The sequence below is a fragment of the Hylobates moloch genome, unplaced genomic scaffold, assembly GCF_009828535.3.
Source record: "Hylobates moloch isolate HMO894 unplaced genomic scaffold, HMol_V3 SCAFFOLD_1, whole genome shotgun sequence".
NCBI classification, from domain to species: domain Eukaryota; kingdom Metazoa; phylum Chordata; class Mammalia; order Primates; family Hylobatidae; genus Hylobates; species Hylobates moloch.
This window is the reverse complement of record NW_026652276.1, coordinates 23,466,515-23,493,372: the sequence shown is the minus strand read 5'-3', so window position 1 is coordinate 23,493,372 and position 26,858 is coordinate 23,466,515. Positions and strand designations below refer to the sequence as shown.

Here is a 26,858-nt window from a genome sequence, read left to right as displayed (position 1 = left end):
GCCACCTCGCCCGGCTAATTTTTTGTATTTTTAATAGAGACGGGGTTTCACCGTGGTCTCGATCTCCTGACCTCGTGATCCGCCCGCCTCGGCCTCCCAAAGTGCTGGGATTACAAGCGTGAGCCACCGCGCCCGGCCCAGTTTTTCTTACTCCCAGCCTCTCTCATAGTTTATCTTACCTGCTTGCCATCCTTGGGCAGCTCCATTTTTGACCTCTTAGCCAGTTTGAGTCTTTTTTTTTTTTTTTTTGAGACAGAGTCTCACTCTGTCACCAAAGCTGAAGTGCAGGGTCATGATCACGGCTCACTGATCATGCCAGCTTCAACCTCCTGGGCTCAAGCAAGCCTCCCACTTCAGCCCTGCCCCAAGTAATGGAGACTACAGGTGCGTGCCATCACTCCCAGCTAATTTTTTTTTTTTGAGACAGAGTCTGGCTCTGTTGCCCAGGCTGGAGTGCAGTGGTGCGATCTCAGCTCACTGCAAGCTCAGCCTCCTGGGTTCACGCCATTCTCCTGCCTCAGCCTCCTGAGTAGCTGGGACTACAGGAGCCTGCCACCACGCCCAGATAATTTTTTTTTTTTTTGTATTTTTAGTAGAGACAGGGTTTCACCATGTTAACCAGGATGGTCTCGATCTCCTGACCTCGTGATCCACCCGCCTTAGCCTCCAAAAGTGCTGGGATTACAGGCATGAGCCACCGCGCCCAGTCATGCCCAGCTAATTTTTAAATTTTTTGTAGAGATGAGATCTCACTATGTTGCCCAGGCTGGTCTCAAACTCCTGTGAGCCCCTCAGTTAATAGAAGAAACGGTCAAGCATGGTGGCATAGGTATGTATTCCCAGCTACCTGAGAGGCTGAGAAGGGAAGATCTCTTGAGCTCAAGAGTTTAAGGCTATAGGCCGGGCATGGTGGCTCACACCTATAATCCCAGCACTTTGGGAGGTTGAGGTGGGTGGATCACTTGAGACCAGGAGTTGGAGACCAGCCTGGCCAACATAGTGAAACCCCGTCTCTACTAAAAAAAATATATATACAAAAATTGGCTGGGCATGGTGGCTCACACCTGTAATCCCAGCACTTTGGGAGGCTGAGGAGGGTGGATCACAAGGTCAGGAGTTTGAGACCAGCCTAGCCAATGTGGTGAAATCCTGTCTCTACTAAAAATACAAAAATTAGCCGGGTGTGGTTGGCGGGTGCCTGTAATCCCAGCTACTCAGGAGTCTGGGGCAGGAGAATTGCTTGAACCCAAGAGGCAGAGGTTGCGGTGAGCCAAGGTCGCACCATGGCACTCCAGCCTGGGTAACAGAGCAAGACTCCATCTCAAAATAAATAAATAAATAAATACATACATACAAAAAGTAGCCGGGTGTGGTGGTGCATGCCCGTAGTCCCAGCTACTCAGGAAGCTGAGGCAGGAGAATTGCTTAAACATGGAGGGCAGAGGTTGCAGTGAGCTGAGATTATGCCACTGCACTCCAGTCTGGGCAACAGAGTAAGACTCTGTCTCAAAAAAAAAAAAAAAGAGTTTGAGGCTGCAGTGAACTATGATGGCACCACTGCACTTTACACTTCACTCTAGCCTGGGTGACAGAGCGAGACCTTGTCTCTAAAAAAAAAACAAAAAACAAAAAACCAAAAAAAAAAGAGGGGGCGGCGGGCGGCGAGCGGAATAGAATAAACAATTCTGAGAAGGGACATGATCTGGTGACAATCTCAAGCGAATCAGTGGTTGAACCAGGACCAGATCCCAGTGCCTCATCTTCTGGGGACATCCTGGGTCTGAATCTTCAATGCATGTCCCTTCTGCAGTGCTTTCCTCTGTGGCCCTCAAAGGGAAACTGAGGCCTTTGAGGACATGAAGACTTGCATTAGGCCAAGAAGGGGCCTTGGAACTCCAGATGGAAGAGAAGAAGAAAGACGTGACTCTGTGTGTGTGTATGTGTGTGTGTGTGTGGCAGAGGGGGGTGTGGTCATGGGGTATTGACATGAATACGCAAGGGGCAGGAAGCTTCTGAAATCAGAGCTAACTTGGGAGGCACAGAACACGGGGTGCCTGGAAGGGGAAGAGATGTGTTGTGGGGCACAGGGCAGGCTGGGAGGGGAACAAAGGTCCACTCCATGGGTAACCAGACCCTTCCGCCAGGGCTGGCCACTTCTGCCTTTGGAAAATGTTTCACAACGCCCCATGTTGTGTGTGTGTGTGAATTGGCCGATGTGAAGCGAATGTTGATGTAAGAGGCAGGGTGCTCAGCTGCGGATGGGTAACAGGGCGTGGGCTCGCACACTCACTTACACCAGTGCCCAGAGAGGGGTTGCAGGCTGAGGAGCTGCCCAGAGCACCGCTCACACTCCCAGAGTACCTGAAGTCGGCATTTCAATGACAGGTGAGTAGTGGCCCCTAGGGACAGAGCCTGATTAGGGGGTGGAGTGGAGGAGGTCACTAGGCTGGTGGAGACTTGAGGAAGCAAGAAAGCCCTTGGTCCCCTGTGGAAGCCTCTGGTCCCCCGTGGGAGTCCCAGTCTAGAACACAGTTCTGGACACCAGACTCAATCTCACTGGGTGGAGTCCTTCACACCCCTAAGGGGTCTACCTTTCCTTTGTCTGAAGTCTGTGGCTCAAAGCCCCTGGAGCTTTCTGGCTGCCGGAGAAGGTGGGGGGTCCGGCCAAGGGGTAGACATGTGGCCTCAGCTTGCCCTTCTTAGAGCCTAGGGTCTCTCTGCATTCTCTGTGTCAGGAGATCTGCCTCTGGGCATCTGTCCTCACATGAGAGGACAGTAATTCTGAAGCTGCCATGTCCTACACATCTGGAATGTTTGGTTGAGAGGTGGAGGTGATGGACCCAAGATGGGGGCCAGGGACCTTAGTTTCTCCACTTTTCCGGGAGGAGGAGGGAAGGGAGCAGGCGGCTTTAACTCTGGGCCACCAGAAAGAGGCAGGACACTCACCATGCTTCTTGGGCCCCCACAGGTGACAAGGGTCCCCGAAGGCTGAGCAGGTCCAGCTGTGGCTCCATCTCCAGCCCGACCAGCCCGACCAGCCCAGGGTCACAGCAAGCACCTCCCAGAGAGACCTACCTGAGTGAGAAGATCCCCATCCCAGACACAAAACCGGTGGGATGCTGGAAACTTCCTGGGGGCTTGCAAGATTGACAGGATCCTGTGGGATCCCATGGGCTGGAGAATGGGGTCTCCTTATGATCATGGGTGGCAAGTCCCTTCCAGGTCTGAGCAGCAGTGGTGGACAGTGGCAACTGCCCCTTCCTGCTTCAGTCCCCAGTGCTTAGCTAGGGTGCTTCAGTATTTGTCTAAAAATGATTAAATGGCCTTCTCAATGAATCTCAGCTTTCCTATGAAGGAAAAGAGGCCCGGGGGGAATTGGGATTGGAGCCTTGAGGACATGTTTTAGCATTTAGGAAGGGGCATAGGGAGAAGTGAAGGAGGCTGCAGGCTGGCATCTAGCATATAGGATGCTGTCACCTGCATTTCCAGTATCTTCTCTTTTTTTGGAGACAGAGTCTCGCTCTGTATCCCAGGCTGGAGTGCAGTGGCACGATCTCAGCTCACTGCAACCTCCACCTCCTGAGTTTAAGCAATTCCCCTGCCCCAGCCTCCCGAGTAGCTGGGATTACAGGCGTGCACCACCGTGCCAGGCTAATTTTTGTATTTTTAGTAGAGACAGGGTTTCACCATGTTGGCCAGGCTGGTCTCAAACTCCTGAGCTCAAGTGATCCACCCATCTCGGCCTTCCAAAGTTCTGGGATTACAGGCACAAGCCACCGCTTCCAGCCTCCAATATCTTCAGCAGATTTCTAAGTCGATACACCATGCCCTGGAACAGGGTGGGGGGACCATAGCCTCAGCAGACCACAGAGAGGAGGCCCTGTGGTGGGAAAAGGAGCTGGCGAGGGAGGAGCTGGGCTAGGGAGGCTTGGCCCCCTCACCCTCTTAGACAGCCCCCTGTGAGGTCTCTGAGGACCTGACAAGTCAGGGCTTGAGAGGAGCAGGCAGTTCAGGTGCAAGCCAGCTGCTGAGCTTAACAGATCCAGAAAAAGATCCTCTGTGACTCACCAGAGCGTGCTGCTTCCTCCACCTATACCCTCCCCATCCCCTGGATGGCAGACCCAGGAACGGGCCATGGAGGGCAGGGCTGGGCTGATGAGCCTGTTGGGGCTCCTCTAGGGGATGGCCAAGGCCAGCTGCCACCATCCCTATACCCAGGACCCCCTCACTCTACTCCTCCCACCCCCCACAGGGCACCTTCAGCCTGCGGAAGCTATGGGCCTTCACGGGGCCTGGCTTCCTCATGAGCATTGCTTTCCTGGACCCAGGAAACATCGAGTCGGATCTTCAGGCTGGCGCCGTGGCGGGATTCAAAGTAACCAAGTCGGGACCTGAGTGGGGACACTTTCGAGAGGGAGGTGACCAGGCTAAGTGTTGAAGGCCCCTGCTGGCCATGTTTCTCCAGTGTGGCCTGGGAGCTGGCATTAAGTTAAAATGGGCCCAAAAAGGGTCCCCAGGGCAGCCCTGCCAGAAGGTGGGGCATTTGTGTGGGGGGTGGGGGACTGGACTCTTCTCTTTAAAAAAAAAAAAAATATATATATATATATGTGTTTATTTATTTAATTTTTTGAGACGGAGTCTCACTCTGTCGCCCAGGCTGGAGTGCAGTGGCACAATCTCGGCTCACTGCAACCTCTGCCTCCTGGGTTCAAGTGATTTTCCTGCCTCAGCGTCCTGAGTAGGGCATGCCACCACGCCCGGCTAATTTTTGTATTTTTAGTAGAGATGGGGTTTCACTATGTGGGCCAGGCTGGTCTTGAACTCCTGACCTCAAGAGATCCACCCGCCTCGGCCTCCCAAAGTGCTGAGATTACAGGTGTGAGCCACCTTGCCTGGCGTAATTTATTTATTTATTTAGAGATGGGGGGTCTCACTATGTTGCTCAGGCTGCTCTTGAACTCCTGGCCTCAAGCTATCCTCCCACCTTAGCCTTTTAAAGTGCTGGGATTACAGGTGTGAGCTACCAGCGCCCAGCCAGGATGGAACTCCATCTCTCTCACCCCCTCCCCGAGGAGTGTCCTTGGTTAGAAGGTACCACGAGCTCAGGGGCTTTCTGAGGCTGGCCTCTCTGGCTGAAGGCCTCTCCCTGCCTCCTCACAGCTTCTCTGGGTGCTGTTCTGGGCCACGGTGTTGGGCTTGCTCTGCCAGCGACTGGCTGCACGTCTGGGCGTGGTGACAGGCAAGGACTTGGGCGAGGTCTGCCATCTCTACTACCCTAAGGTAAGCTTGGAGGGCCTGGACAGGGAGAACCACTGGCCCCAAACCCCAAACAGCCATTTTCAGCTTCCACAATCAAATAAGTACGTCATCTCACATGGGGCATCCCAAGTCTATTTGTTTTTGTTGTTGTTGTTTGTTTGTTTGTTTTTCAGTTGGAGTCTTGCTCTGTCACCCAGTCAGGAGTGCAATGGTACGATGTCAGCTCACTGCAACCTCTACCTCCCAGGTTCAAGCAATTCTCCTGACTCAGCCTCTCGAGTAGCTGGGATTACAGGCGCCCACCACCATGATCGGCTAATTTTTGTATTTTTAGTAGAGCTGGGATTTCACCACGTTGGCCAGGCTGGTCTCGAACTCCTGACCTCAGATGATGCACCCACCTCAGTCTCCCAAAGTGCTGGGATTATAGGCATGAGCCACTGCACCCGGCCCCAATTCCATTTGATAGATGAAAAGACTGAGGCTCAAACTGATAGCACACAGCCTAGAGGGACATGAGAGGCATGTCATTTCACAGAAGGGGTAATTAAAATCTGGGAAAGTGACTTGCCCAAGACAAAAAAATGGGGAGGCATCAGCTCAGAAATGGTCATTGCCTGGGGTGGACTCTGGGGACTTGGCTGTTGTGAGTGTCCAGTTTGGAAAACAGAAATTATAGCAGTAGACATTTCAAAGGTATTGAATGTAGGGATTGAAAGGTTTGGGAGGGCTTGAGGGGCAAGGGAAGAGGGTGTTACCCAAAGATCAGAAAGCTGCTACACCCCTTTGCTGCTGAGCTCCTGGAAGCATTATTGATGCTGATGAAGTGGCCACTAGTGCTGCCAGAGTCCAGGTTGCCTGGTGCCACTGCCAGAAATACCACAAGAAGCAGGAGAAAATAATGGTTTATCTCAGCCAGGGGCGGTGGCTCACGCCTGTAATCCCAGCACTTTGGGAGGCCAAGGCGGGTGGATCACCTGAGGTCGGGAGTTCGAGACCAGCCTGACCAATATGGAGAAACCCTGTCTCTACTAAAAATACAAAACTAGCCAGGCATGGTGGTGCATGCCTGTAATCCCAGCTACTCGGGAGGCTGAAGCAGGAGAATCGCTTGAACCCGGGAGACTGTGGTGAGCCGAGATCGTGCCATTGCACTCCAGCCTGGGCAACAAGAGCAAAACTCCATCTAAAAAAAAAAAAAAAGTTTATCTCTGCCTTTCCATCTCCTCTAAGCTCTTCCTACATAATGTAGGAAGCCCATTGGCAAGACTGTCTTGTAAATGTAGTCCCAGACGACAGACAAATGTAGTCTGAGATGACAGACAAATAACCGGCCCACCCTTAATGAAGGATCATCTCCTCCCCATAGGTGCCCCGCACCGTCCTCTGGCTGACCATCGAGCTAGCCATTGTGGGCTCCGACATGCAGGAAGTCATCGGCACGGCCATTGCATTCAATCTGCTCTCAGCTGGACGGTACCGCCCCAGTGTACCCCAACTCTTCAGGCCAGGCAGAGAACAGCTGCTGCTACTTCCCCCCACCCAGTCCCTCCCAGAGTCTATTTTATCCTGCTGTCCCCTCTGAAGCAGGGCTGCTGCCCTGTTTTCCAGAAATGTAAAGTGACTTGTCTAAAGTCACACAGATGTGAGTCATGCAGGACTTTGGGACTGCAGCCCCAAACTCCCTGCCGCGCCGGGTGCCAGGTCTCTCCTCTAGCTCTGCGCTGCCTCGACTGTTCTATGCCACACTCCCACTCCCCTTGCCCTAGCTGTCTGGGGGCGCTTAGGATCCTGCTCCCAGGAGGCCAGATTCCTGTCTCCAGCCCTGAGGCTACGTAGGAGTTAGAGACCCCTGGACCAGGCTGGGCTGACCCGGGCCACTCTGGTTTCAGAATCCCACTCTGGGGTGGCGTCCTCATCACCATTGTGGACACCTTCTTCTTCCTCTTCCTCGATAACTACGGTGGGTGCACACCCCACCTCATAGGGGAGTGGTGGTGGTGAGGGTGCTGTACTGGGAGAAGGGCTCTGACATCGAACTGCCTGGGAGCGCACCTGAGCTCCCTCACTCTCCCTGGGTGGCCTCTAGCAAGTTACTTAGACATCCCTTTCTTCACCTGTAACATGGGGAAATAATAGCACAGACATCAGAGGGTGGTTGCGAAGACTGAGTGAGGTAACATATGTTAAGCACTTGGCACTGTGCCTGGAAGCGCTCGTAGTATTAGCCATTACGAATTGTTGATGTTACAGATTTTTTTCGTTGGTTTGTTTGGTTTGTTTGTTCTGCTCCGTAGGGTTGCGGAAGCTGGAAGCTTTTTTTGGACTCCTTATAACTATTATGGCCTTGACCTTTGGCTATGAGGTAGGAAGCCAGTGCTGCAACCCCCCTGTGGACCTCCCAAGATCATTCCTCTCCCTTCCCTCTGGCCGCTGGTTGCGGGGGGTCTGGGGTGGGATGGAGGCTGAGAAATGGTGACCGCGGCGTGGTTGCGAGGGGCGGGGCTTGTCCTGACCAGGCTCCTCCATGCAGTATGTGGTGGCACGTCCTGAGCAGGGAGCGCTTCTTCGGGGCCTGTTCCTGCCTTCGTGCCCGGGCTGCGGCCACCCCGAGCTGCTGCAGGCGGTGGGCATTGTTGGCGCCATCATCATGCCCCATAACATCTACCTGCACTCGGCCCTGGTCAAGGTGAGCAGAAGGGAGGGGAAAGGAGACCCCCAACTCAGTCGGGGCCATGCTGGCTCCGCCTCCAAGCCTGGAGCCCCTCCCCTCTGGCTCCTTCTGTCAGGATTTTCGGAGCCTGTAATGATTGAGGGTCAGGCTGGGCGCGGTGGCTCACGCCTGTAATCTCAGAACTTTGGGAGGCCGAGGCAGGCGGATCACGAGGTCAAGAGATCGAGACCATCCTGGCCAACATGGCGAAACCCCGTCTCTACTAAAACTACAAAAACTAGCTGGGCGTGGTGGCGCGCGCCTGTAGTCCCAGCTACTCGGGAGGCTGAGGCAGGAGAATCGCTTGAACCCGGGAGGCAGAGGTTGCGGTGAGCCGAGATCACGCCACTGCACCACTCCAGCCTGGCGACACAGCAAGACTCTGTCTCAAAAAAAAAAAAAAAAAAAAAAAGGGTCTACTGTGCACTGGGAGGAACAGTCAAGGCCCCTGCCCTTCTAGAGTTTCCGTGCTAGTGGGGTAGACGGATGACAAGCAAGTAAACCAACAAAGGAAAGAATTATAGGCCGGGCGCGGTGGCTCACGCCTGTAATCCCAGCATTTCGGGAAGCTGAGGCTGGCGGATCACGAGGTCAGAAGTTTGAGACCAGCCTGGCCAACATGGTGAAATCCCGTCTGTACTAAAAATATAAAAAATTAGCGGGAAGTGGTGGCGCGTGGCTGTAATCCCAGCTACTCGGGAGGCTGAGGCAGGAGAATTGCTTGAAGCCAGTAGGCGGAAGTTGCAGTGAGGGGAGATCGTGCGGTTGCACTCCAGCCTGAATGACAGAGCAAGACTCCGTCTCAAAAAAAGAAAAAGAAAAAGAACTATAGAGCTGGGCGAGGTGGCTCACGCCTGTAGTCCCAACACTTCGGGAGGCAGAGGCAGGTGGATCGCTTGAGCCCAGGAGTTCGAGACCAGCCCGGGCAACATGGTAAAACCCTGTCTCTACCAACAAAAAATAAAAAATAAAATAAATTAGTTGGGTGTTGTGTACACCTGTAGTCCTAGTTTCTCAGGAGGTTGAGGCTTGAGCCCCAGAGGTCGAGGCTGCAGTGAGCTGAGATCCCACCACTGCACTCTCAGTGACACAGCAAGACCCTGTCAAAATAATAATAATAATAATAATTGTGAAAGGGACTCTGAAGTAAACAAAACAGAGAAATATGATAGAGAATGACTGAAGCCGGGCGCGGTGGCTCACGCCTGTAATCCCAGCACTTTGGGAGGCCGAGGCGGGTGGATCACGAGGTCAGGAGATCGAGACCATCCTGGCTAACATGGTGAAACCCTGTCTCTACTAAAAGTACAAAAAATTAGCCGGGGTTGGTGGCAGGCGCCTGTAGTCCCAGCTACTCAGGATGCTGAGACAGGAGAATGGCGTGAACCCGGGAAGCGGAGCTTGCAGTGAGCCGAGATCGCGCCACTGCACTCCAGTCTGGGCGACAGAGCAAGACTCCGTCTCAAAAAAAAAAAAAAAAAAAAAGAGAGAGAATGACAAAGTTGGGGAAGCAGATCAGGGAAAAGATATTACAAGCAGAGGGAAAGCAAGTCCTAAGGCCGTGGGCAGAAATGAACAAGGCTTGGGTCCCTAACAGTCTAACAGTGGCTCACACCTGTAATCTCAGCACTTTAGGAGGCCAAGACAGGAGAATGCTTGAGCCCAGGAGTTCAAGACTAGCCTTAGCAAGACCCTGTCTCTACAGAAAATTTAAAAATTAGCGGGTTGTAGTGATGTGTGTCTGTGGTCCCAGCTACTTAGGAGGCTGGGGCAGGAGGATCACTTGGGCCCATGAGTTGGAGGCTACAGTGAGCCATGCATTGCACCACGGCACTCCAGTCTGGGTGAGGGTGACAGAAAAAAACCTGTCTCTAAAAAATAAAATAAAGTAAGCTGGACATGTCTGAGGATGGAACAAGGTGAGCGAAGGAGCGTGTCAGGACCTGAGGTAGCCAGGGACCTCAAAGGCCAGCCTTGCTTCACCCACACAGTGGCTCACAGTGGTCAGGCCTCTGTGGCAGGAACAGAGATGTAGGAAACCATCAGCTGACCTGAACCTGCCCCAGACTGCCACGCAGGGGACTTGAGAAGGTACTGGGCTTTAGGGAGAACATAGAAGTGTGAGGGTGGGGGACACTGTGGTGGCTCTGAGGGACTTTGGCACTTCCCTCTCCCTTTGATCTTCGTAGTCTCGAGAGATAGACCGGGCCCGCCGAGTGGACATCAGAGAAGCCAACATGTACTTCCTGATTGAGGCCACCATCGCCTTGTCCGTCTCCTTTATCATCAACCTCTTTGTCATGGCTGTCTTTGGGCAGGCCTTCTACCAGCAAACCAACCAGGCTGCGGTGAGACACACTTTCCCCTGCATCTGAGGCCACACACGCACTCATGTCCCGTAAGCCTTGCGGAGGACCCTAGGCAATGCAGCTGAGCCCTTCTGAGTCTCTGCCCTGATAATTTCCCCTGTTGGCAGATATCATTCATTCAGCAAATAATCATTGAGCATTTGTTATGTACCAAGCACATCCTAGACCCTGGGGATACAGCGGTCAATGCTACAAAGACCCAGCTCTCTGCAGCTTAAATAGAGAGGGAGGTGAGCAGACAGGAATGAATACCCAAGGGAAGTGCAGAGTGGGAAGAAATAAAGGAGGTGAAGAGGCATAGTTTGGGGCATGGGGGTGGGGTCTGCATTAGCCCAGGTGGTCAGGAAAGGCTTCTTGGAAGAGGTGACATTTGTGCTAATACTGGAAAAGGAACTAGCCAGCTCCTCCCTGACTCTCTGGGATCTGGGACCTGTGTCTGTCTCCCCTTCTGAGTGGATCTCAGTCATGAGGCTCTAACAACTGCAGCCAGGGTTGGGGGCTTCCTGAATGCTGAGCCCTGTGGGAGAAGGGGTAGCCAGGCCTCCAAGGACCTGGGCACTGCCACTGCCTTGCTCTGTGACCTTGGGAGGTCACACTCCTCCCTGGTCTCACTCTGTTGCTTTGCACAAGGAGGGAGATCAACATCGGGACTGCAAACCCTTGTCTTCAAGACCAGGCAGGCACAGAGTTGTGGGAAGTGGACAATGTGAGGAGGGCATGGCAGCCAGCTGTCTCTGTGGTGATGCCAGCTCTTACAAACCTAAAAGAAGCTGGAAACTGAGTTCTCATGCCAGGCCTTCTCAATTTCAAATGTTGGCAACAAATCCACATTAAAGAAAAAAAAACCCGGCCGGGCGCGGTGGCTCACGCCTGTAATCCCAGCACTTTGGGAGGCCCAGGCAGATGGCTCGCTTGAGCCTAGGAGTTCAAGACCAACCTGGGCAAAATGACAAGACCCCCCATCACTACAAAACATGAAAGTAAAACAAAACAAAACCCAACTTATTTTGTTAGCCAAACAAAATATGTCTGGCCAGATTCAGCCTTGGGCCACCAGTTTTGGAATTCTGGTCAAGGCTAGGCAGTCCGGTTTCCCAAGGCTGAGTGTGCTCCTCACATCTTCCTTCTACTGCCCTGGTACCCGCAGTTCAACATCTGTGCCAACAGCAGCCTCCACGACTACGCCAAGATCTTCCCCATGAACAACGCCACCGTGGCTGTGGACATTTACCAGGGGGTGAGCGCGGGTGGGCGGGGAGGGTGTGACCCAGAGAGGCACCCCGCCCCGCCCACCGGGGGGCGGGGCCTCGGGGCGGGGCCACCGGTCTGACCACACTCCGTCCCTGCAGGGCGTGATCCTGGGTTGCCTGTTCGGCCCCGCGGCCCTCTACATCTGGGCCATAGGTCTCCTGGCGGCTGGGCAGAGTTCCACCATGACGGGCACCTACGCGGGACAGTTTGTGATGGAGGTGGGGCAGGGGGCGGGCCCTGGAGGGCAAGGGGTCCAAGGACAGCAGGCACACTACTAGGGGCTAGAACTCCGGGCCTTGTGGATCCTTTTTTCTTTTCTTTTCTTCCTTTTTTTTTTTGTTTTTGTTGTTGTTGTTTTTGTTGTTGTTGTTGAGACGGAGTCTTGCTCTTGTCGCCCAGGCTGGAGTGCAGTGGCGCGATCTCGGCTCACTGCAACCTCCCCCTCCCAGGTTCAAGCTTCTCCTGCCTCAGCCTCCTCAGTAGCTGGGATTTCAGGCACCAAGCCTGGCTAATTTTTGTACTTTTAGTAGAGACGGGGTTTTGCCATGTTGGCCAGGTTAGTCTCGAACTCTTGACCTCAAGGGATTCGCCTGCCTTGGCCTCCCAAAGCCCTGGGATTACAGGTGTGAACCACTGCACCCGGCCAATTTTTGTGTTTTTAGTAGAGACGGAGTTTCACCGTGTTGGCCAGGCTGGTCTCAAACTCTTGACCTCGTGATCCGCCCGCCTTGGCCTCCCGAAGTGCTGGGATTACAGGTGTGAGTCACTGCGCCCAGCCTTTTCTTTTCTGGATTACAGGCCACCACACCCACTATTTGTGGTTTTTTTTTTTTTTTTTTTGAACGGATCTTGCTCTTTCCCAACCAGACTGCATGGCACTCTGCCTCCTGGGTTCACGCCATTCTCCTGCCTCAGCCTCCCGAGTAGCTGGGACTACAGGCGCCCACCACCGCGCCCAGCTAATTTTTTTGTATTTTTAGTAGAGACGGGGTTTCACCATGTTAGCCAGGATGGTCTTGATCTCCTGACCTCGTGATCCGCCTGCCTCAGCCTCCCAAAGTGCTGGGATTACAGGCGTGAGCCACCGCGCCCGGCCCTAATTTTATATTTTTAGTAAAGACGGGGTTTCTCCATGTTGGTCAGGGTGGTCTTGAACTCCCAGCCTTAGGTTATCTGCCCACCTTGGCCTCCCAAAGTGCTGGGATTACAGGTGTGAGCCACTGCGCCCGGCTCTTTCTTTCTTTTTGAGACAGGATTTCACGCTGCTGCTCAGGCTGGAGTGCAATGGCGCCATCACAGCTTGCTGCAGCCTCAACTTCAGCCTCCCGAGTCGTTGGTACTACAGGCTCATGTCACGACACCAGGCTAATTTTTAAAATTATTTGTAGAGATGTGGTCTTCCTATGTTTCCCAGGCTGGTCTCAAACTCCTGGGCTCAAGTGATCTTCCCGCCTTGGCTTCCCAAAGTGCTGGGATTACAGACGTGAGCCACCCCACTCAGCTTTTGTTTCCTTCATGTAGCCCAGAGGGCGACACTATAAGCCCCATTTTACAGATGGGAAAACTGAGATCCCGACAGATGAGGTGACTTGCTGGAAGCTGCAGACCCAGGACTAACAGAAGCCTTTTCCCCAAAACTGTTTAGTCTTCAGCAACCAGCTATGGGATGAGAGCTCCCCGTTTCTCCCCACCCATCCCCTCTTGCCACCTAGGGACAGAGCTGTCCCCAGTTCAACAGTGGAAAAACAGAGCATGCTCCCAGGGATAAATCGGTTGAGGGACTACAGAGGATCTCTCCTCTGGAATCCCCAGTCCTGTCTACTCCCCACCAAGGAGCTCACCCCCACCCCAGGGCTTCCTGAGGCTTCGGTGGTCACGCTTCGCCCGCGTCCTCCTCACCCGCTCCTGCGCCATCCTGCCCACCGTGCTTGTGGCTGTCTTCCGGGACCTGAAGGACTTGTCGGGCCTCAATGATCTGCTCAACGTGCTGCAGAGCCTGCTGGTGAGATGCGCCAGCCCCACCATCCCTGCCCACTGCTGAGCTAAACAGGACCTCCAGCAACCCCCACGCTGAGCCTTGCCTGGGCCTGCCAGGCCCTGTCCCAGGCACATCTTGCCTACAAGGCTTCCATTGTCCCTGCAGCCACCCTGGGGGGCGAGAGGGTAGGAATCACCATTATCCTTCCCCCCTCCCACCCCCCCAGATGGTCTCCCTCTGTCACCCAGGCTGGAGTGCAGTGGTTCAATCATGGCTCACTGCAGCTTGCCCTCCCAGTCTCTAGCAATCTTCCTACCTCAGGCTCCCGAGTAGCAGGGACTACAGGTGCATGCCATCACACCCAGCTAATTTTTTTTTTTTTTTTGAGATGGAGTTTCACGCTTGTTACCCAGGCTGGAGTGCAGTGGTGAGATCTTGGCTCACTGCAACCTCTGCCTCCCAGGTTCAAGCGATTCTTCTGCCTCAACCTCCTAAGTAGCTGAGATTACATGCGCCCACCATCACACCCAGCTAATTTTTTGTATTTTTAGTACAGACAGGGTTTCATCATGTTGGCCAGGCTAGTCTCAAACTACTGACCTCAGGTGATCCACCCGCCTTGGCCTCCCAAAGTGCAGGGATTACAGGCATGAGCCACCGCGGCAGGTCTAATTTTTTTTTTTTTTTTTTTTTAAGTAGAGACAAAAGCTCATTGTGTATGTTGCCCAGGCTCATTATCCCATTTTACAGCTGGGAAAACTGATGCACTCAGTTAAGTTATTAGTGGCAGAGCTTGGATTCAAACCAAAGCAACCTGGTGCCAGAGTCCCCAAACACTTCTCCTGCTTTGGAGCCCACAACCTGAGAAGGCAGGAAACGGGGAAGTAGGCTCAGTGTGGTTAGGGCAGTTGAGCTCACACCCATACAGAGGGTGTCAAGCCACGCCCATCTTGCCCCCACCCTTGCCATATTCTGAGGCAGGGTTCCTCAGCCTAGGCTCCTGCTGCTCTCCCCAGCTTCCGTTCGCCGTGCTGCCCATCCTCACGTTCACCAGCATGCCCACCCTCATGCAGGAGTTTGCCAATGGCCTGTGAGTACCCCCTTTCCCAAGTGCTGGATTGCATCACCACATTTCATCCTCACAGCCACCCAGAGGTACGAGCTACAATTCTCCCCATTATCCCAATGAAGCCACAGAGGCTCAGAGAGGTTAAGGGACTCGCCCAGGGTCACACAGCTAGCAAGTTGGGGAGCCAAGACTGGAATCCAGGGCAGAGGGCTGTTTCTAGAGCCTGAGCTCCTCACTCTCGCCTCAGACTCAGCTCTTGCCAAATCCTGCCAGTGTGTAGCCTGGAGGGCCCAGGAGGCAGGAGGTGGGGAGGGGGTCTGTCTGCTCCAGGTCCCACAGCCCAGAGAAGCGGCCTTGGTGTATCCACCCCCACCCCCAACGTGGGCGCTGGGAGATGAAGAGGAGTAGATGCAGGTGGGCCAGCAGCAACCAGCCAGTCCTGAGCCTTTCTTGTGTCCCCCAGGCTGAGCAAGGTCGTCACCTCTTCCATCATGGCGTTAGTCTGCGCCATCAACCTCTACTTCACGGTCAGCTACCTGCCCAGCCTGCCCCACCCTGCCTACTTCGGCCTTGCAGCCCTGCTGGCCGCAGCCTACCTGGGCCTCAGCACCTACCTGGTACAGTAGGGCCAGGGGATGCCTTGGGAATGGATGAGGCAAGGACAGGAGGCAACCAATGGGGAGGGTTTGGGGGACACATTGGGGCTTCCCCAGAGGTCTTGGCCTCTCCCCAACTCATGGTCGCCCCTCCCCCAGGTCTGGACCTGTTGCCTTGCCCACGGAGCCACCTTTCTGGCCCACAGCTCCCACCACCACTTCCTGTATGGGCTCCTTGAAGAGGACCAGAAAGGGGAGACCTCTGGCTAGGCCCACAACCGAGGCCTGGCTGGGAGTGGCGTGGATGACGTGACTGGCCTGCTGGATGTGGAGGGGGCGCGTGCAGGCAGCAGGATGGAGTGGGACAGTTCCTGAGACCAGCCAACCTGGGGGCTTTAGGGACCTGCTGTTTCCTAGCACAGCCATGTGATTAACCTCTGGGTCTCAGTGTCCTCATCTGTAAAATGGAGACACCACCACCCTTGCCGTGGACGTTAAGCACTTTACCACAGTGCTTGGCACTTGGGACAAAAACAAACAAACAAGCAAAAAACATCTCAAAAGGTATTTATTGAGCACCTGCAGGCGTGACCTGACAGCCCAAGGGCGGGTGAGGTGAGGGCTTGGGGACTTAGGAGGGACACAGGCTCCAAACTGGAGCTTGAAATACTGTCTGATGAATGTTAAATTATTTATTTATTTATTTGAGACAGGGAAAGGGTCTCCCTCTGTCGCCCAGGCTGGAGTGCAGTGGCGCAATCTTGACTCATTGCAACCTCCACCTTCTGGGTTCAAGCGATTCTCTTTATTCAGCCCCAGGAGTGGCGCGCGCCACCACGCCCAGCTAATTTGTGTATTTTCAGCAGAGACGGGGTTTGCCATGCTGGCCAGGCTGGTCTCGAACTGCTGGATTCCAGTGATCCACCCACCTCCGCCTCCCAAAATGCTGGGAATTACAGGCGTGAGCCACCAAACCCGGCCTGATTAAAGTTAAATAAATACTAGTTCCCTTCTAGTCCAAAGGAGCAGGGAATGGGAACCGGGAAGGCACGAAGTCTCTAAAGCATCCAGAAGACCCCTACACCAGGGTCTGGTCCGCTCTTATTCGCCGCAGCCTCTCTGTTCCGCCTACGACCCACTTTCCAGACAGTAAAACGGCGGCGCGCTTCTTTCTCCGCCAGGCACCAGGTCATAAGGAACCCAAGAGTCTGTGCCTCTGAGGCCCAAATTATTTGCTGTTTCCTCAGGGGAGCCGGCGGCCGCGACTCCCACGCCGCGCCGTTACCGCTCCCTCTCTGCTGACTGCTCCCCCTAGGGGCAGAGACAGTCCCGACGCCGGCCATCCCGCCCCGGCCTCACCCCTCCCCGCCAGGCGGAACGACGCGGGGAGGCGGGCGCTCGGGGCTCGCGCCCAGGGGCCCCAGAATCCTTCGGGGAGAGTGGGTGGGGGGAAGCTGTGTGGGCGGGGAGCCCCCTCTGCCTTAGGGAGCAGCTGGGCACCCCTTCGCCCCATTCAGGGGCTGCACTTTATAGACGTTCCCTAGGCTGTTTCTAGGCTCCCCCAAGTCACTCCTCCAGCCTTCTCGGGTCCCTCAGACCCCAGCCCAAGACCTGCGGAGGGCCGCAGCGAGGAGAGGCCAACAGGCCTTTCCCCAGAGTTGAACCTGGGCCGGGTGTTGCACCCGGAAGAACCCCCGATTTCCTGGGGACCCAGCAGGGAAGGCGGCCTGGCTCCGCGCTCAGGTCCGGACGCTTGTTTATGAGAAGAATTTCCTTTTTCTTAAAAGGGCAACGATGCGAATGGGTCCCTCAAGTAGAGAAGGGATAGGACCCGTCTGGTGCGACCTGGGCAAGGGCTGCAGAGGGTACCTGGGCAAGAGGGCCGCCCGCCTCCTCTGGGTTTGGCACTGGAGATGGGTCCGTGCCAGCTGAAGGAGGAGATGGATGGGGGACATGTAGCAAAGAAAGGCATCTTCCAGATCCTTTAGCCTCCTGGAAGTGCCCCAGTTGTACCCCCTACACACCCCTCTTGGCATTGAGTGCCAGTCCTGTACCAGGCCCTGTGTTACAAGTTGGGGAGGGAGGCAAAGTCCTGAATTAAAGATGTCAGTTCTCAAGGACCCCACACTCCAGTTGCGGGAGACAGCTGTGCAAACAAGTCACTGTGACAGGATGCGGTGAAGGGCGCTGCCCGTGAGGCCGGCCAGGGAAGGGGACTGAATCTTGCTGAAGGGGGGTAGGGGGGAGTGCTGACAGGACAGTCCAGGAGGAATGAGAGTGCCAGGAGCATGGGGGCACGTGTGTGCACATCTGCCAAGACCTGAAGCCTTCTGGGGACGTCTTAGATCTTGTGGGGCAGGACTGGGGGAACGGCAGAGTAATGGGCAGGCTGATCAAGAAGACACGGAGGGCCAGCTAAGGGGCTACCCAGGGCATGGGCAAAGGGCTAGTGATGAGGTCGCGCCAAAGTCAGTCATTTGCAGACTGGAAGGCGTCTACTTAGAGCTGCCCCCATTCCCCTCATAGTAGCTCTGGTTCTTCCAGCCCGGGCTCAAATCGACCCTCCAGGAAGAGGGGTGCAGAGTTGCTCTTCTGGAAGTTCCCTTTAGGCCTGTCAGGGAGGGCGTGGTCGCACTCGGCACTCCCCAGGAGCCTGCTGAACGCACCCCGACTTTCTGCACGGCTCCCTCCGTCCCCCTGGGTGGGCTTTTACCAGCCCTGTTTGGCAGATGGGGAAGCTGAGGGACTGGGTTGGAAGAGACGCTTCCAAATCCACAGGTGCCAGACAGCATCTTGCTGAATCCCGTTCCTGCCCCTCCCCGTTTCTGACTTGTGGCCCCCATGATTTTATTTTTCCTGGGGTGCGAATGATAAAAGACAAAAAACAAGAGTGCATAAAGTGATCTCCACCTGTAGAGACAGAGAGCAGCTGGGTGTAGACAACCCCCACAGTGAGGACACTCGAAGGACCCCCCCCTTCCCCCACGCAATCCTGGCCTCTCGACTCACTCAGTAACTTAACTACCCGCCCCGAGGCGTGGGGAGAGAAGTCCAGGGCTCCAGGCAGAAGGCGCGGCTACCTCAGCCGCCTTGGGAGCCTGGGAGGAGGAGTTAGGTCTCCCTGAGAAAAGAACTGCACGGGCCACGGCTTGAAGTGGCGATAGGATGGGGTGGAGGAGGTGGGGGATTCCTGAGGAATCCTGTGACCTCAGCGTGGCGCGTCTGGGAATGGTGGGTGTGGGGACAGTGGCCAAGTTCCAGCCCCCTTCACAGAGGGAGAGGAAGGGGCGCCACCTAACCCAGGCCAAGGGCGAGGCCACGACTCCACTCAGTCCTCGCCACAGGCTTCCTTTTGGGGTCATGAGGGCCCCGCATCCGGAGATAAAGCCGAGGCCCCACCCAGGAGGCCGGACCGCAGGGGAGACAGATGTCCCGCTCCCAGGCTGGAATCCCGCCTTTGCCCTCGCCGGGAGACCCGGGGCACGTCGCTTCCTTTCTTGAAACTCAGTTTCCTCATCTGTGAAATGGGATAACAAGGAGGCCGTTCTAAGGGGTAAACGAGATTAGGGGGCGCAGCCAGAGCAGGCCTCGGAGAGCGCCAGCAGCGCGTGGCGATCACGGTGATGAAGCGCAATGGTGGCCGCCCCGTGGGCTACCCAGAAGCAGGAGGAGGGCCGAGGGATCCAGCCCGGGGGCCGGGGTATCAGTCCCGACAGTCCCCTCCCGCCCCTACTCCCAGCTTCAGGGCACGAAGCCGCCGCGCCTTCTGGCAGGCGCCGCTCCCCTCCCTTCCCCTCCCGGCCCCCGCGCGGGGCCTCCCGTCCCCGGCTCCCCCTCGGCAGGGCCTGGCGGACGTGCGCCGCGTCGCACCCGGCGGCCGGACGGGACAGGACGCGCCCGCCCCGCCCCGCCACCGAGGCCCGCGGGAGAGGGGGAGGGGAGGAAGTGGCGAGGCGTGTTTGTCGGGCTTGGAGTTATTAATCTTTAAATGGTGAACTTACAAAATAGTAACGGCAAGTAAAAAGAACTTCATAAACGAGGAAAAAGACCAACCCGCAGACCCACGGCGCGCACCACGGAGGGGCTTCCAGCGAGAAGACCGGGACCTCCGTTCCCAAGTGCCCAGCACTGCGCCACAGGCCTGGTGGAACGGGCCTTGAGGGCCTCTGGTTTGAGGTCCCCACGGTCGGGCTTTGGGCCCACCGCGTGCGGCGCCGTGCTGGGCTCCTAGAATCGGCAGCGAGTCCAGTGACCCCCACCGCACCCCCAGTAATCACAGGGCGGCCGGCGACCGCGGGCAAGGGAGGGGGTCAGGGAAGGCCCCTGGAGAAGGTGGCATTTCCTCGAGGTCGGTGGAATTTGGCTACGCGAAGGGAACAGCGCGTTCCAGGCGGAGGGAACAGCGCGTACGAAAACTTCTTCAGGCGGGAACGCGCGGTGGCCCGTGCGCGGCGAGTGGACGTGCGGGGCCCCGGGTGGGGCCGTGGGGAGAGGTCGGCAGGGGGCTTTCCCAGGGTAGGGAGTTGGAATTTCACGCCCTACAGACCGGGGCACCTCGCCCTGGGGCTGCGGGGGGCGGCGACCGTCCCATTCAAAAGCGTGATTCTGAGGTTTGCAAGCTGTTTCGGGCCAGCAGAGCTGGCTCATGACGTTCTTGCGAGGTGATCTCTGCGACCACCAGACAGGAGAGAAGACTCATTTTACAGATAAGGTAGCGCTATCTCCAAGTTCTCAACGAAGAAACCAAGAAGCCTCTAGTCCCGGGTCCTCAGAAAACGCAGAGGTGGAGCCGCGCCGCACTCGGGCACTCCCTGGCGTGGGCGCTCCGGGCGGGCGGGCCTTGGCCCAGGGCGCTCCGCGGCCTGGAACGGTGAGCCGGGTGCTGGGCCTGCCACGCAGCCGCAGAGGCTCAGCCCCGCCGGCGGGCGGCAGGAAGGGAGGCGACGCCCCCTGGAGCGCGGCAGGAACCCGGCCCGGCCCGCCTCCCAGTCCGCCTAGCCGCGCGGGTCCCAGAAGTGGCGAAAGCCGCAGCCGCGTCCAGGTCACGCCGAAGCCGTTGCCCTTTTAAGGGGGAGCCTTGAAACCGCGCCTGGGTTCCATGTTTGCATCCGCCTCGCGGGGAGGAAACTCCATGTTGTAACAAAGTTTCCTCCGCGCCCCCTCCCTCCCCCTCCCCCCTAGAACCTGGCTCCCCTCCCCTCCGAAGCTTGCGGGGATCCCTCCCTCCCACCCCTCCCCTCCCCCCCGCGCCCCGATTCCGGCCCCAGCCGGGGGGGAGGCCGGGCGCCCGGGCCAGAGTCCGGCCGGAGCGGAGCGCGCCCGGCCCCATGGACAGCTCTGCCGTCATTACTCAGATCAGCAAGGAGGAGGCTCGGGGCCCGCTGCGGGGCAAAGGTACCGGGGCTGCGGGGAGGGGGCCGAAGCCGGGGCGTCGTGGGAGGAGAGAAGGGGCCGGGATCTTCCCCAGGGGAGCCGCCGCCGCTGCCCCGGGCGGCCGCCTCAGCCGTGCCCGAAGCTCCCAGCCTGAGAGGGAGCAGGGAGAGAGTTTGAACTCAAAGGAGGCTCAGAGACGCGGGGCGGGGCCTGGCGCCTTTGAGGCGCTCCTGTTCGCTCGAGGTGAGGAAACTGAGGCAGGAATAGAGAGGGAACTCCTTCGGGGGTTTCCTGGCTGGCATTGCGTGGTGCATGGGCGCCCCCCCCATTGGCGCCAATGGGGCTGGGAGATGGGGGAGCTGAGGAGGGCGCCTATGGGCCACCCGCTGAGACTCCGCCCCCCCCCACCCCCCACCCCCGGGCTGCGGTCCGGTAGGGTCTTGGGAGGGGGCGCCGAGGTGACAGCGGGCTGGGGAGGCTTGGAGGGATCTCCCGCCAACACACAGCCACGTTCCCACAAACTTCGCGTCACGCGTGGAGGCGCCGACCTCCTCGGAGACACAGAGAGGACGGCCAGCACTTCCAAGAGTCGCCTGGCGCCCGCGGGGAGAGTCGTGCGCTTAGTGGGCACACACCACTCCGTAAAGCCTCGCCGCCCCGACGAGGCTCCGTCCCCCAGCGTGGCTGGGCCGGGGTGGGGGTCTATCTGCTCCTGCTTTTCCCCGCGTGGACCTCAGGACCTGGACGCTGCCCCCAGGTCTGCGCACCCTCGCCTAGGCCTGGCTGCCCGGAGCTGAGGGCAAGGTGGAAAGGCTAGTTGCAGGAGGCCGGAGGGGGGTGGGGTGGGAGGGGTATCTGTCAATCAGGCCGCCGCTGCTGGGTTCCAGATCGGAGGTCTGGGCGGGGCGGGGCAAACAGATGGCCACTGGACACTGGCCCCAGGCCGCAGGACTGCACCCCTGCCTCTGAGCCCAGCCGCAGTGAGGACTTCGTACCCACGGGGTTGGAGAGGATGGAGGGAGGGCAGGGGTGGACTGCCCTGGGTCCCAGGCCCTGGCTGTCCTGAGCAGGGGTGCTCGGGTAAGATGGGGTCAGGAGGCACCGCAATGGGGCTGATCAGCAGCAGTCATGGAGGCTGTGAGAGGCAGGGAGAGAGCACCCTAGGATCCCCTTCTCCAGGCCACGCACTCCCTACGTGGGCGCCTTAATACCTGCTAGATTTACTTGTCGGGGAGCTGCAGGAGCCTTGGAGCAGATTGTGGGGCCCTGACAGGGGCATTTCAGAGAAAGTCAGGAGCCGCCTTCGTGTATCTGGATGAAGGGGCCACGGCAAGATCCTCCCGGCTCAGGGGTTCACACCTGGGCATACATGCAGGATTCTGCAGGCCAGTGTGCACCTAGCCTCCAACTTGGGCCTCCCTACTTCAGGTGACCAGAAGTCAGCAGCTTCCCAGAAGCCCCGAAGCCGGGGCATCCTCCACTCACTCTTCTGCTGTGTCTGCCGGGATGATGGGGAGGCCCTGCCTGCCCACAGCGGGGCGCCCCTGCTTGTGGAGGAGAATGGCGCCATCCCCAAGGTGCGTGGGGGCCAGGTGGGGCCGCAGGGGCACCTGGACTCAGTCTTCAGGGCTTTAGGGGAAGGGGTTCCTGACTGAGCTTTTCAGGATGGACTTGCAGACCTGCAAGGTGCAGAGCAGGAGGGTGGCAGCCTCCCCTGCCTCTCCCTCATAAATGGAAGCTTTTTTCTACCTTGGTTTTCAGAGAGGTCTCAGAGAGCCAGGGGGCCTCCCCAAGCTCCACAGCTGGCAGGGGCAAAGCTGGGAAGGGGGAAGTATCTGTCCCCAGGGCCCAGGGTTCCTCTGGAGAGGGCTAGGGGGAGAAGCCTGCGTGGGAGGAAGGACCAGGCCTGGAGAGAGGCACCCCAGCCAGCCCCGCCCTCCCTACAGCAGACCCCAGTCCAATACCTGCTCCCTGAGGCCAAGGCCCAGGACTCAGACAAGATCTGTGTGGTCATCGACCTGGACGAGACCCTGGTGCACAGCTCCTTCAAGGTGGGCCCTGCTCAACAGCCCTCAGCCCGGGTCTTGGGGCGGGGTCCCCCACCCTGGCCTGGGAGGGAGGTGTGTGCTGGACCCCATGCCCTGGGGCTCCTCCTCCAACTCCAGCAGCTTTTTTCCCCCCACAGCCAGTGAACAACGCGGACTTCATCATCCCTGTGGAGATTGATGGGGTGGTCCACCAGGTGAGGGTCAGGAAGAGGCAGCGGTGGGCTTGGCATCTGCCTCCAGACCCTAGGCTCTTCCCACCAATCTGGAGCACCTCGGATGGGAATTGGATACATGTGGAATGTCAGAGGCCCAGAGAGGGTGTGAGACTTGCCCCAAAGTCACACAGAACCTCAGGGCTTGCACTGACTCCAAGCCTGCAGAGTGTGCTCCTCCTCTAGGCCCCCCCGTGCTGTGCCCCCTCGCCCCACCCTGCCCGGGACCCAGTTCAAGTAATTCAGGATAGGTTGTGTGCTGTCCAGCCTGTTCTCCATTACTTGGCTCGGGGACCGGTGCCCTGCAGCCTTGGGGTGAGGGGGCTGCCCCTGGACTCCTGCACTAGGCTGAGGCTGAGGCAGGGGAAGGGACTGGGAATTAGTGACCTCGTGCGGTAGGACCGGCCAGTGGAGTGGAAGTTTTGATCGTTTTCTGGGGGCGGGGGGGGGGGGGGGCAGTTTCCCCAGCAGTGGTCAGGGTAGCTGGCCAAGCAGAGCCTGCAGGCCCAGCCTCCTTCCTGTGTGCCTCTGCCTCCCTGGCCCATGCCCTCCCAGCCCTCGGCCACCCCCACACTGGCCCGCAGCCCCCTCACTGGCCCGCCCCCCAGGTCTACGTGTTGAAGCGGCCTCACGTGGATGAGTTCCTGCAGCGAATGGGCGAGCTCTTTGAATGTGTGCTGTTCACTGCTAGCCTCGCCAAGGTGAGCCCCACAGGGGCCCCGGGGCAACCCTGCCCTCCCACCTACCTCCCGCGTGCAGCCCAATGAACCTGCGGGCCCCAGGATGACCCACCTCCTGCTCCCAGTACGCAGACCCAGTAGCTGACCTGCTGGACAAATGGGGGGCCTTCCGGGCCCGGCTGTTTCGAGAGTCCTGTGTCTTCCACCGGGGGAACTACGTGAAGGACCTGAGCCGGTTGGGCCGAGACCTGCGGCGGGTGCTCATCCTGGACAACTCGCCTGCCTCCTATGTCTTCCATCCAGACAATGCTGTGAGTGCGGGCTGGACTGGGACTGGGACAGGAGCTGAGACCCAGGAAGGGGTCAGTCCATTCAGGCCACCTTGGCCTCCTGGATCCCCAGTTGGGGGTGGGTGCCCTCCCAGTCCTTCCTGCATTCAGTTGCCTGTGCCTGCCGCCCACTCCCCTCGTTCACCTGCCCTGCGGCCATGTGGTCTTTTCCCCTCGCACACAGCAGAGCGTCTGCCATGCGCCCCCACAGGGCAACGGAGTTTGGAAAGTTTCAACTTTTCGAATTGCCAGTTGTGACGTACTGATGGCCCACAGAATTAATTTAGTGGGTTCTGATTGGGAATTTTAACAAAATGAAATAGAATAGAAAATATCCGGTCGGGTGTGGTGGCTCATGCCTGTAATCCCAGCACTTTGGGAAGCTGAGGTGGGCAGGTAGCTGAGCCCAGTAGTTCAAGACCAGCCTTGGCAACATGGTGAAACCTTATGTCTACAAAAAATACAAAAACTAGCCAGGCGTGGTGGTACATGCCTGGAGTCCCAGCTATGCAGAAGGCTGAGGTAGGAGTATCACTTGAGCCCTGGAGGCAGAGGCTGTGGTGAGCCAAGATTGTGCCACTGCACTCTAGCCTGGGCAACAGAGCAAGACCCTGCCTCAAAAAAAAAAAAAGTATCCGAGTGCTTTGCACAGGTTAAGGTTAAGAATCGCGAAGCTTTTGCATTGTTACGTTATAAATGTGTTTTCCTGGGGGTTGCTGTCAAAAAGTTTGAACACTGTGGGTGAGGGGTTTTCAGAAACTGCATGATCTGAGTAGTGGCTACATAGGGCTGGCCTGGAAATTCTGCACCCAGGACCACCTACCCCCCTCATCTTCCTACACCCACTTCCCCAGGTACCGGTGGCCTCGTGGTTTGACAACATGAGTGACACAGAGCTCCACGACCTCCTCCCCTTCTTCGAGCAACTCAGCCACGTGGACGACGTGTACTCAGTGCTCAGGCAGCCACGGCCAGGGAGCTAGTGAGGGTGATGGGGCCAGGACCTGCCCCTGACCAATGACACCCACGCCTCCTCCCAGGAAGACTGCCCAGGCCTTTGTTAGGAAAACCCATGGGCTGCCACCACACTCAGTGCCATGGGGAAGCGGGCGTCTCCCCCACCAGCCCCACCAGGTGGTGTAGGGGCAGCAGGCTGCACTGAGGACCGTGAGCTCCAGGCCCCGTGTCAGTGCCTTCAAACCTCCTCCCCCATTCTCAGGGGACCTGGGGGGCCCTGCCTGCTGCTCCCTTTTTCTATCTCTGTCCATGCTGCCATGTTTCTCTGCTGCCAAATTGGGCCCCTTGGCCCCTTCCGGTTCTGCTTCCTGGGGGCAGGGTTCCTGCCTTGGACCCCAAGTCTGGGAACGGTAGACATCAAGTGCCTTGCATAGAGCCCCCTCTTCCCCGCCCAGCTTTCCCAGGGGCACAGCTCTAGGCTGGGAGGGGAGAACCAGCCCCTCCCCCTGCCCCACCTCCTCCCTTGGGACTGAGAGGGCCCCTACCAACCTCTGCCTGTGCCTTGGAGGGAGGGGAGGTCTGTTACCACTGGGGAAGGCAGCAGGAGTCTGTCCAGGCCCCACAGTGCAGCCTCTCCAGGGCCGACAGCTGAGGGCTGCTGCCTGCGTCATCCAAGCAATGACCTCAGACTTCTGCCTTAACCAGCCCTGGGGCTTGGCTCCCCCAGCTCTGAGTATGGGGGCATAGGCAAGACCCCCCTTGTGGTGCCATATAAATATGTACATGTGTATATAGATTTTTAGGGGAAGGAGAGAGGGAAGGGTCAGGGTAGAGACACCCCTCCCTTGCCCCTTTCCTGGGCCCAGAAGTTGGGGGGAGGGAGGGAAAGGATTTTTACATTTTTTAAACTGCTATTTTCTGAATGGAACAACCTGGGCCAAGGGGCCCCAGGCCCTGTCCTCTGTCCCTCACACCCCTTTGCTCCGTTCATTCATTCAAAAAAACATTTCTTGAGCACCTTCTGTGCCCAGCATATGCTAGGCCCACCAGCTAAGTGTGTTAGGGGGGTCTCTATGCCAGCTCATCAGTGCCTCCTTGCCCACCAGACTTCACCGGTGCCTTTGGGGGATCTGTAGGAGGTGGGACCTTTTGTGGGGTTTGGGGATCTCCAGGAAGCCCGACCAAGCTGTCCCCTTCCCCTGTGCCAACCCATCCCCTATAGCCCCCTGCCTGATCCCCTGCTGGCTGGGGGCAGCTCCCAGGATATCCTGCCTTCCAACTCTTTCTGAAGCCCTCCTCCTAACATGGCGATTCCGGAGGTCAGGGCCTTGGTCTCTCCCCAGGGTCTAACGGTTAAGGGGACCCACGTACCAGTGCCAAGGGGGGTGTCAAGTGGCGATGTCGTTGTGCTCCCCTCCCCCAGAGCGGGTGGGGGGGGTCGAATATGGTTGGCCTGCATCAGGTGGCCTTCCCATTTAAGTGCCTTCTGTGACTGAGAGCCCGTGTGATGAGAACTAAAGAGAAAGCCAGACCCCCATCCTGCTTCTGTGGTTATTGCGGGGGACTTAAGCAAGTGGGGTGTGTGCCTTGCACCTGCGGCTGCCATGGGACCCCCGCTTCAGCACACCTGGAAGGGCTGTTGGTAGAGGGAGGGGCTGCCCGGTCCTCGACACTTCAGGTGGGAAGGGCAGCGTCAGAGCACAAATTTGAGCCTCCAGGCTGTGCTCGTCTACGTCTCCCCGCCTCGGGGATGTGGTCTGCAAAATGGAGATGTGCCCTCTTGGCAGGACTAAGTGGACACAGACGATGGGATACTAGTAGCTGGAAAGCAAAATTCGAAGGCCTAGGTAGGGGCAGCCCTGGAATGCGGCGGGGGGGGGTGGGGCGTGGCCTCTGCCCTGGAGCGGGAGGGGCGGGGCTTGTGCGGCCCCGAAGGCAGAGGCGGGGAGCGGGGCGAGGCTCAGGGTGGAGGCTCCAGCGGCAGAACTTGTTGGCCTGGGTGCGGCGGGCTCCAGCGCCTGGCT

The 26,858-nt window shown here is 57.6% G+C and overlaps 2 protein-coding genes across 5 annotated transcripts; both read left to right on the top strand.

Annotated features, from left to right (window-relative positions):
- Positions 1-2,283: 2,283 nt before the first annotated feature.
- On the top strand, positions 2,284-15,940 carry SLC11A1 (solute carrier family 11 member 1). The gene is made up of 15 exons (XM_032754519.2): positions 2,284-2,385; positions 2,969-3,111; positions 4,253-4,375; positions 5,161-5,280; positions 6,629-6,735; positions 7,152-7,222; positions 7,557-7,624; positions 7,793-7,948; positions 10,162-10,320; positions 11,489-11,578; positions 11,691-11,810; positions 13,445-13,594; positions 14,587-14,660; positions 15,103-15,256; positions 15,395-15,940. Exons 1-15 carry the CDS (start codon positions 2,379-2,381, stop codon positions 15,503-15,505), a joined length of 1,653 nt encoding a protein of 550 aa, XP_032610410.1. The 5' UTR covers positions 2,284-2,378; the 3' UTR covers positions 15,506-15,940.
- Positions 15,941-18,638: 2,698 nt separating this feature from the next.
- On the top strand, positions 18,639-26,369 carry CTDSP1 (CTD small phosphatase 1). 4 transcript variants are annotated; one of them, XM_058438291.1, is made up of 7 exons: positions 18,639-18,935; positions 22,037-22,185; positions 22,555-22,659; positions 22,794-22,850; positions 23,477-23,569; positions 23,674-23,859; positions 24,732-26,363. In XM_058438291.1, exons 1-7 carry the CDS (start codon positions 18,869-18,871, stop codon positions 24,858-24,860), a joined length of 786 nt encoding a protein of 261 aa, XP_058294274.1. In that variant the 5' UTR covers positions 18,639-18,868; the 3' UTR covers positions 24,861-26,363. The 4 variants fall into 4 exon arrangements, with proteins under 4 accessions (XP_058294274.1, XP_032610409.1, XP_032610407.1 ...); XM_032754518.2 differs by having other exon boundaries at positions 18,645-18,935; positions 22,558-22,659; XM_032754516.2 differs by lacking the exon at positions 18,639-18,935 and adding an exon at positions 19,140-20,629 and having other exon boundaries at positions 24,732-26,369.
- Positions 26,370-26,858: the final 489 nt, after the last annotated feature.

Coding starts and splice junctions, on each gene's coding strand:
- SLC11A1 (XM_032754519.2), top strand. Junction 4,376..5,160: donor GCGCCGTGGCGGGATTCAAA/GTAACCAAGTCG, acceptor GCCTCCTCACAG/CTTCTCTGGGTGCTGTTCTG. Junction 6,736..7,151: donor AATCTGCTCTCAGCTGGACG/GTACCGCCCCAG, acceptor CTCTGGTTTCAG/AATCCCACTCTGGGGTGGCG.
- CTDSP1 (XM_032754516.2), top strand. CDS start 20,563: ATGGACAGCTCTGCCGTCATTACTCAGATCAGCAAGGAGGAGGCTCGG. Junction 23,570..23,673: donor TCACTGCTAGCCTCGCCAAG/GTGAGCCCCACA, acceptor TCCTGCTCCCAG/TACGCAGACCCAGTAGCTGA. Junction 23,860..24,731: donor TCTTCCATCCAGACAATGCT/GTGAGTGCGGGC, acceptor CCACTTCCCCAG/GTACCGGTGGCCTCGTGGTT.